The sequence below is a fragment of the Musa acuminata genome, chromosome BXJ3-6 (genome assembly GCF_036884655.1).
Source record: "Musa acuminata AAA Group cultivar baxijiao chromosome BXJ3-6, Cavendish_Baxijiao_AAA, whole genome shotgun sequence".
Taxonomy (NCBI): Eukaryota; Viridiplantae; Streptophyta; class Magnoliopsida; order Zingiberales; family Musaceae; genus Musa; species Musa acuminata.
Window position 1 is genome coordinate 16,457,957 of NC_088354.1, and position 9,144 is coordinate 16,467,100.

At 44.8% G+C, this 9,144-nt stretch overlaps 3 protein-coding genes and 1 non-coding gene across 4 annotated transcripts; 3 read left to right on the forward strand and 1 right to left on the reverse strand.

Moving 5' to 3' along the window:
* Positions 1 to 1,239: 1,239 nt before the first annotated feature.
* On the forward strand, positions 1,240 to 2,965 carry LOC135584716 (protein TIFY 9-like). Its single transcript, XM_065154517.1, has 5 exons — positions 1,240 to 1,391; positions 1,486 to 1,694; positions 1,769 to 1,832; positions 1,914 to 1,974; positions 2,668 to 2,965. Exons 1-5 carry the CDS (start codon positions 1,307 to 1,309, stop codon positions 2,729 to 2,731), a joined length of 483 nt encoding a protein of 160 aa, XP_065010589.1. The 5' UTR covers positions 1,240 to 1,306; the 3' UTR covers positions 2,732 to 2,965.
* Positions 2,966 to 3,900: 935 nt separating this feature from the next.
* Positions 3,901 to 5,094, reverse strand: LOC103988647 (protein CURLY FLAG LEAF 1-like). The gene is made up of 2 exons (XM_009407243.3): positions 4,638 to 5,094; positions 3,901 to 4,419 (listed from the first exon to the last, which is right to left on the reverse strand). The coding sequence occupies exons 1-2, from the start codon at positions 4,809 to 4,811 to the stop codon at positions 4,030 to 4,032; spliced, it is 564 nt and encodes a 187-aa protein (XP_009405518.2). The 5' UTR covers positions 4,812 to 5,094; the 3' UTR covers positions 3,901 to 4,029.
* A 364-nt stretch (positions 5,095 to 5,458) lies between these two features.
* On the forward strand, positions 5,459 to 5,530 carry TRNAM-CAU (transfer RNA methionine (anticodon CAU)). Its single transcript has one exon. It is a non-coding gene; the product is annotated as a tRNA-Met (tRNA).
* A 324-nt stretch (positions 5,531 to 5,854) lies between these two features.
* On the forward strand, positions 5,855 to 7,772 carry LOC135640247 (protein JINGUBANG-like). The gene has a single exon (XM_065154516.1). The coding sequence runs from the start codon at positions 5,907 to 5,909 to the stop codon at positions 7,641 to 7,643; it is 1,737 nt and encodes a 578-aa protein (XP_065010588.1). The 5' UTR covers positions 5,855 to 5,906; the 3' UTR covers positions 7,644 to 7,772.
* Positions 7,773 to 9,144: the final 1,372 nt, after the last annotated feature.

The window sequence follows — 9,144 nt, forward strand, 5'->3', positions numbered from 1 at the left end:
TGCTTCAAAGGATCTAACCCAAATCAATTCAACCCATAATCAAGACCAAGATCGAACCAAACTAATCTTTGGGTTAGTCGAGTTTGAATCAGACCGATAGGATCAACAAAAATGATTAAACAACAAAAAAGATATTTTTAAAATTTTAAATAAAAGAGATACGCTTTGATTAAAAAATAAATATGAGAGCATCATTTGATAAAACCCCATCATTAGGGGCTTTTTTTTGGGTAAAATATCTAAAAAAATTACTTATGAGAAATTTATTTATTTAAAATTAAAATTAATTTTAATATTTGTATTACTTTAAAAAATAATTTCTACATACTAAAATCCTACCTAATACAGTATAAAATATAGCTCTACATGCAAAGCAAATTTGCAATTGTACATTTTTCATGACGAATTCAATTTTCAAATCTACTATTTCTATATGTTCAAGTCAACATCTCTACTATTGTATCATTATAATTCATTGTTAAAGAAGAGGGGATCGTTCTTTGACACCGCCTAGGGTTACACTCGTTAAGTAACGAGTGTAATCTTTATCTTTATGCCTTCATTGTTTTTGGTTCTAACTTAATTTACAATATAATACAATGTGTTCCGAGAGATTTGACCTGAATCAATTTGACTTGAATCAAGATCCCAACCCAATTGAACCAAAATTTCTACAAGTTCAGTGTCAAATGGTCAACAACTCTCCGATAGCACCATCCATCGGTAATTTATCACCATTACACCGCGGTTGCGAAATGTGGCTCAGCCGCTCCCACCTAATGTCGGCTCGCTTGCTTCCCAATTCTGCGGCCGCGTTCACGTGTTTCTCGCGGGCCCCACGAGCTACATTTGTCTACTCCCCACGCGGAAGACGAGTTCTGGGAATCGACCTTTTATTACGGTCTCGCCATCACTCTCCGTCTTGGTGCGGTCTCTGACCATTTCTTCGAAGCGTGAACACGTGCCCAACGGCGTTGCGCCACGGTGACCGCCGCTCGGGCCCCACCAAACGTGTTCGATGCGATCCTGTGGGGACTACACGTGCCTTTTGCGACCTTGTCGGCGTGACACGTCTACCTCTTCCCGCATCTCGCACCCTCCACGTGTCTCGTCTTACAAAGATCGGACGGCCACTACCGATTAGGTGGATCGACGCGGACCATCTCGTTCAACTAACATCTGCCCTCCTCTATACTTCCGGGTTGTTTCTTGCCTTTTTCCGCCTCGGTATTTAAAAGCACTACCGCCTCAAACAAAAGCGGTAGACAAGACAGACGGCACCGCAGATATAGGAGACGAAAGAGTGATGTCGAGAGATGTCGTGGAATTCGATTTCTTTGCGATGGAGAAGACACGATCCCGCGCCATGGATCAAAGCACCTCCGCCCCAGGTATCCTATCCTATCCCATCCCATCCCATCCCGTCCCTCTTTTCTCTTCTCTCTTCCGCCACAATAATTTAGGGTTTCGTTTGGTGGGTTTAAGGCGCCAAGCTGAGCGCCATCTCCAGGATGAATCCGCAACTCCTGCGGAACGTGATCTCCTCCGTCGGGAGAACACCGATTCCACCTCCGCTGTCGCTTCTTGTTCTGAATCCGTCCGATCTGTCCGCACGAAGGAACGATTCTGTAACGGCGCCATTAACGATCTTTTACAACGGCACCGTCGCCGTTTTCGATCTTGCGCAGAATAAGGTCAGTTAGTCTTTTCTCTTCCGTTTCCGTAGAACAATCACGAGCAATTTCTTATAGTTTCGACCTCTGAATAGGCGGAGGCAATAATGAAGATGGCGGAGATCAGCGGGAAAGGGTTGCTAGATAAACTTGACGAAGGTAAATGTCTAAAATGGCCGTCGATGAAAACGTAAATAGGCCTGATACAGAACTCTTTTTCCGTTTCCGTTGCGTGTGCAGATCTGTTGCCGATGGCTCGGAAGAAATCACTGCAGCGCTTCTTCCAGAAGCGCAAAGAGAGGTAATTATTTATCATTAAGTGCATTTATTCTCGATTCTTAGGAAGTTCAGATGCTAGGATTTGATATCGTAGAAGACTATACCATCGAGCTCATTAATCACCTTGTGGTCTTACAGAGTCCAATATCACGGGTTTTTAGAGCTCATCCTTATTTAATTCTCTTCTCTTACATTTATAAGAAGGTTTGTATGTTTATATGTAGGTGGCCACAAACTTCCAACTCTTGAAGGATGGTTTGTGATGCCTATAAATTACATAATAAAATCGTTTACCGTTGTCTGAAGTTTATATTCTATCTCTTCACGTAGTTTCCTAAACGATTTTAAATTTCAACCGTTGACTTATTGATATGAAAGTATATATCATTAGTACTTGAGAAAGTAAATCTTGTGCAAACATGTATAGTTTTAAAGTTCAAGTCAGTATGTCGAGCTATTTCTGATATGATGAGATACGGACTGTTGTTTGTCAAAGTGGATAACTACAGGCATATAATTAAAAATATATATATTTAATAACTGATGCTTTGTATCTGTTTTACCAACATTTATATCTATTTGTTAAGGATGGTTTAGTCTAATTATCGTGTTCTCGTGATAGACCACCTCTAGGGCTTTGAAATTTGACTTAGTAGTCTGATATCAAGTCACTTTTTTTTTTACTGATGTAGTAGGTTCATTTAAAATGGTGCAGGTTGACGGCAGCAGGTCCATACGAGAGGAGACAGGCGACGGGTTCGGCTAAGAATACGTGTTGACTGTCTTCAACCTCTAATTGTTTGATTAGATGGCAGAGAGCTGTACCAAAGACTCTTTTTATCTCAGTTGTTTTATTTGTTTTCGTTGCTGACACAGATTTGTTGTGATCGAATACTTTTTACGGTACTTAGTATCTCTTGACGTTGATGTAAATTGTTACTTTGCTATTGCCAATCAAATGATCAGTTGTTACTTTCAGAACTTGCAGTAAATGATTCATATATTTCTAATAATTGAGCTTTTAATTAATGGTTGAGAAAAGGATTCCAAGGAATGAATCTCTTTAACTGGAATCCAATGAGAAATCATATATTAGGGTTTGATCACTCTTATTTCTTCAGTGCTACTTTCAAGTTGTGGTAGGGTGTCAAAGGAGGAGAAATGTGAAAGAAAATTGGGAATGCATCGTTTGCTTGCGATAACTTAATTCACTGCATCATACGGCTCTCCCGGGGAATAGAAAACAGCGTGGCTTGGGCTTGAGGAGATCATGGTGTCAATACAACAGCGAGACTTGGTGCAGCTGCAATGGCAGTGCAACAACGTAAGCGAAAGCTGTTCCAGCTGCTGCCGCCTCTCTTAAAGCAGGTGTTGTTTCTGGTTGTGACCTGCAAAGTCAAGGGGAAGGGCGTGCCTTCTCTGCTCAATGTCTTCCTCCTCTGCGTAGATTCCTTTCTGCCAACCCCAGGAGAGCCTCCTTTCTCTGGAGCAGTTTAACTTTCCACCATCCACTTTATTCCCAGCTCAGTCTACCAGCTTCTTTTCTCGAAAGGCAAGTCTTAATATGTCTACCTATGTGTGTTTTTCCCTCAGGAATGAGTCACAGCGATGAGCTATGTTAACACTGCTAATTCCGTATCTGAGATATGAGTTATTGGGATGTCAGAGCCTAGTCGTACACTTGTGAACGTGCTAAAGAATAATTTACATCTGCGTTTATTATGATTTATTACTGTAAATCTAAATCATTGAATGAGCAACGCATGGGCATGGTATTAATTAACTCGGGACACAGCCACAGAAAGGTGATGAACAGTTGTCAGAAGCCAAAGCCTTTATTCTGAACCCCATGTTGGCATAAAGAATGGCACCAAGAAAAAAAGAGGGAAACCCGTGTTCGTGATTGCTGCTCCTAGGAGAAGAAAGAAAGCCTTGTCAAAGAGTGCCGAAGAAGAAATCAGAAAGGGTACATCTTGTTCTTAGATGCTCACAGCGGTGGTCAGAAGCTAGAAAAAGGTCGATCTTTTCTCGCTGGATTGATCCGACACACAAGAACAAGATCGAGGGGTCGAGCAGTTCAGACGCAGCCGTGGCGGCCAAGTTTGAGGAAGCCGCCGCTGCCGCATTTGGGGCAGGCGTCGACGCTCTTCGGGATCATGAAGTACATGAAGCAGGAGCGGCAGCCGGCGGAAACGAGGATTTGGCTGCCGCCGGCCGCTGCTGCAGTATCTGTGGAGGAGGTGGATGAGAGGGAGGTGAGGCAGGAGTTGGCGGTATCGACGCTGTTCTCGTCGTCGTCGCTGCCGTCGATTTCGGAGCAGCTGTCGTCAGAGGAGGAGTCTTGCTTGGACTGGTAGCAGGACGAATAGGAGGCGGCGGCGGCGGCGGCGGCGGTGGCGACGGCGGTTCTTGGGTCCTTGGTCGTCCTGATCCCAGTCTCCCGGTTGATGTAGTAGACTTGCCCCGACTGCCATGGAAACAGGGGAAGTTTTGTCAAGCAAAGACGGAGAATCTACAACAAGGGGGAGGGAGGAGGAAGAGGTGGTAAGGTAGATAGGCGAAGAACCAAAAAAGGATGGATTTTGATGCCGGAAACGATCACAAAACCATTTTGGAGCTCGAGTTGGTGCATTTATGATCAATGATTGGTGAAAAGGGAGGAGCATTTAAGGAGCAGCCTCGTACCCGCATGTCTAGACACTGCTCCCAGTGACAAGGGAGCGCCGTCTCCGAGTTCAGCTCCACCGTGACTTCCCCCGCGCTCTCATCGCTCACCTCCGCGAGATGAGCCGCTCCGACTCTCCCCAGATCGCAACTCCTAAGAAAAACAGAAATCATTTCGATGTTGGGCGCCGTCATATCTACGCAACGCCCAAACAGAAGAGCCGAGAGCGAACGCGGAGAAGAGGTAATTAAGGAAGAGGCATTTGGTGGTGTTTTGCGGGGAGGAAACGGTGTCTGAGAAAGCAGTAGTTGGAGATGCTGGTTTTGACCCGATCTTCCCGAAATATCCTCCGAAACTATATGTTCATTATGGTCTACAGAGATTCTTTTGGAGAACGATGGAATCTTACAATCGTTTGGGGGGTGGTGCGCGGACGGGCCGTGTCTGCATGCAATGCCTGGCGTTGAATCTCACCAATGCCTGGCCGGGACGGGCCGTGTCTGCATGCAGTGGGGAGGGTGTCACGATAAAGGCTAATGAGGTGTCTTTGTCATTTCTGTCCACATTGCAGACACAGATGACAAATGATGCATGATGAAATTGTTTGATCAAATACAGAAAATAAAAAGACAACATCTTTACCTAAAGAAAGTTCACTCAACGCAATCGGTACAAACACGTGACCAAAGTCAAATTTATCAAGAACGTATTCCGCGTGGACATGGGGCAGGGTGGATCGGGTGGTGCGGTATAGGCCTTTTCCTGTCGGTGCTGTCAGCCTTTGAATGATAGCAAGTAGTTAAGGATACTTGAGATAGAATTATTAAAGTGAATCACAACCATCAGAGTGGCGCAGCGGAAGCGTGGTGGGCCCATAACCCACAGGTCCCAGGATCGAAACCTGGCTCTGATATATGAGTATTTTTATTAATTTTTTATTTTAGAATTAATATTTGTCCAACGATTTCGAAATGCCTATATTCTTTTTTCTTTTTCTTTATTTTGATCTTTTTTTTCAAAAAAATGTAACTTGTAGTGACTGTAAATTGCATTTTTCATATGTGATTTTTTATTAATTGGAATTAACATTTGTCCAATGATTTCGAAATGCCTATAATCTTTTTTCTTTGTCTTTAACTTGATTTAATTTTTTTTAAACAAAATTCTAACTTGTAGTGACTGCAAATTGCATTTTTCATGAGGGAAGCACCGTGTTCCCTGTCGTGGGCGAGACAGGTGAGCTTCTGACTCGAACGAATGGCGACTCTGCGAACAAGTTTCCTACGCTCATGCGGTCGTCCGAGTTCTACTCTTCGCTTCCTCCCTCTCGCTCCTCCTCTCCTCACATCTGTCATCCCCTTCTTCCCTCCTCCTCTGTCACCACCCTCTCTCTCTCTCTCTCTCTCTCGACCATTCCTTCTCTGTCGCCATCCTTCCCGTCCATTCTCTCTCTGTCGCTCCCCTTGAATCCTTTCTCACTACTCTGTACTTCCAGCCATTTGACATACATGAAAGAAGGATCAAGAGGTGGTGGTGGTGGCAGCTGCGGAGGCCAAACTCTGTTCGCAGAAGCTGGCGGCGGACTCCCGCGCCCTTCCAAGGATTCAACCCTCATGCATTCCGATCCCCTAATCAAGTCCACCAGCGAGGAGGAGTTCCCCACCCGCCACAGCAACGGCTCCACCGCCAGCCCCGGTTACTCCTCCGACCACAGCGCCTCCACCACCGACACCCAGAACTCCTCCGCTGACAACTCTCCCTTCCACATGTCGCCCTGGAACCACCAACCCGCCACCTCATCTGCTTCCTCCGGCGGCCCTCTTCCGGGGGCGACCAACACCACCACAGACCTCTTCCCCTCGGGCACTGGCCTCGTCGGCTCCCTCGTCCGCGAGGAAGGCCACATCTACTCCGTTGCTGCCATCGGCGGCCTCCTGTATACCGGATCCGACAGCAAGAACATCCGAGTGTGGAAGAACCAAAAGGAGTACGCGGGTTTCAAGTCGAATAGCGGCCTCGTGAAGGCCATAGTCATATCCACCGACCACCGCATCTTCACCGGCCACCAAGATGGAAAGATCCGGGTCTGGAAGGTCTCCCCCAAGAATCCACGGGTCCACAAGCGCGTCGGAACGCTCCCTCGCTTCAAGGACCTGCTGAAGAGCTCCATCAACCCAAGCAACTACGTCGAGGCCCGGCGGCGCCACCACCGGTCCGCTGTCTGGATCCGGCACACCGACGCCGTGTCCTGTCTCTGCTTGAGCGAGGACCAGAGCTTGCTGTACTCGGGGTCGTGGGACCGGACGCTGAAGGTGTGGCGCGTGGAGGACTTGCGGTGCGTCGAGTCCGTGAACGCCCACGACGACGCCGTCAACGCGGTGGTGGTCGGGTTCAACGGGCTGGTTTTCACCGGCTCGGCGGACGGCACGGTGAAGGCGTGGAGGAGGGAGGAATTGCCCAAGCCGACCGGGAAGAAGGGAGGGAAGAAGCAAGCCGGTCTGACGAGGCACCAGCCGGCGGTGACCCTGGTGCGGCAGGACATGGCAGTGACGGCGCTGGCAATCAACGTGGCAGCGGGGTTGATGTACGGGGGATCGTCCGACGGCGGGATCAGCTGGTGGGACCGGGGAGGTGTGGGTGCGTCCGGCGGGTGCGGAGGGGTTCTCCGGGGGCACAAGGTGGCGGTGCTGTGCCTGGTGGCGGCGGGCAGCCTGTTGTTCAGTGGGTCCGCGGACAAGACGATATGCGTGTGGCGGCGGGATGGGGGAGGCGGCCACGTGTGTATGTCGATGCTGACGGGGCACTCCGGACCCGTCAAGTGCCTGGCCGTGGAGGCCGACCTCGACGACTGCGGGGGAGGGAGGTGGGTGATCTACAGTGGGAGCTTAGACAAGTCCGTCAAGGTGTGGAAGGTAGCGGAATCAGCCGCGTCGGCATCCGGTAATCCGCAGCCACCGGCTCAGCGGTGGGACTCGGAAGGCGCGTCGGCCGACGACCATGGCGCTCCACGCTACGATTTGTACTAATTGAAGCAGAAAACACCATAACATAATACAACAGGGAATTAATGTGCACACAAGAACGTGGCATATATGATCATGTAGGGTACTATTTCATGTGTATTTTGTGTTTAAGATTCTAAATTTGAAGGGATACGTGTCGTTATTTTAGAATTTAGATAAATGAATATGTTAAAAAATTAAAGAATATATTATGAATGAGATGATATCATCAGAGATAATATATATTTATATAAATTTTGAGGAATCCTTGTATATCCTTAAATCATAGATTGATTAAGGAATAGAGCAAGTAAAGAATGCATCATTATATATTTGTCTCTATCATAATCTTTTATCATGCCCCTACAAAATTGAGATTCCATCAATAATGTCAATCTTAGATCGATATAACTAAAATACATTATGAGCGAGAGATTTTACGAGGGAGTATACTAGTTCGTCATAAGTATGAATGTGAAAAATATATAATTAATGTCTTACAACTTAATTGCTAATAATGTGAAAGTTGATGATATTATATTTCATACATGAGTGAAATACTAGATTGGCAAAAATGTAGGTGTCACCGATATTATCATAGTATATTTCAAGAGTGAATTGAAAAGTGATGCCAAGTTTAAGTAATAGATTGGTGATCCATTTGAGTTTTGTAGCGATGGTGGCGATGGCTCGGTATTCTATTTCTTGAAACTTTAATTGATTAGATTTTCTCTAAAGAAGATAATGTAGATTGACGTAGATGTTCTATTCCCAATGTTGTTTGCCCAATCATAAATAAAGGCATAGAGATGAAGTGATGAGTGTTTATGAAGGACAAAGTCTATAATTAAGATCCTTTTAAAATATCATATGACACATTTTAATATATACCAATATATGATAAATGGTCGATGCATGAATTGTGATAATTATTTGATTACAAATGAAATATCTAAACATGTAAGATATAAATAAGGCACCAAGTACTTGTCAGTACTATGTGATATCTATAATAAGGTCGTCAATATATAATTTGAGTAACTTAGTAGTAGAAAATGAGGTGATGACTTCTTTAGTATTTTGCCTATTCATCTTTTATAATAGATCTTGAATGCACTTCTTTTGAAATAGGAAAAGTCCAAAAGATGTGAACGCTTCTTTCACTCATAGAAAATAGCTTATGGTTCCTATCTCATGAAATTTGCCAAAGAAACTCAATTACTTAAGGAATTATTTGATCTCCATGAAATTATTACTTATTATGATAAAATCATCCACGTAGATTGGTAAATATATAGTAATTCACTTTTGTTATTATATGAATAAAGAGGTATCAGATTTAGAGTTAACGAAGTCAACTAACATAAAAAATAAGATAAGTTCAGTATACCAATCTCTTAGAGCTTGGCGAAATTCATAAATAACTTTTCATGATTTATAAACATGGTTTATTTACTAAGAGTGGATAAAACCAGAAGTTGTTGCATAAATAAAATATTCAGTCAAGATCTCATGTAAGAAAACA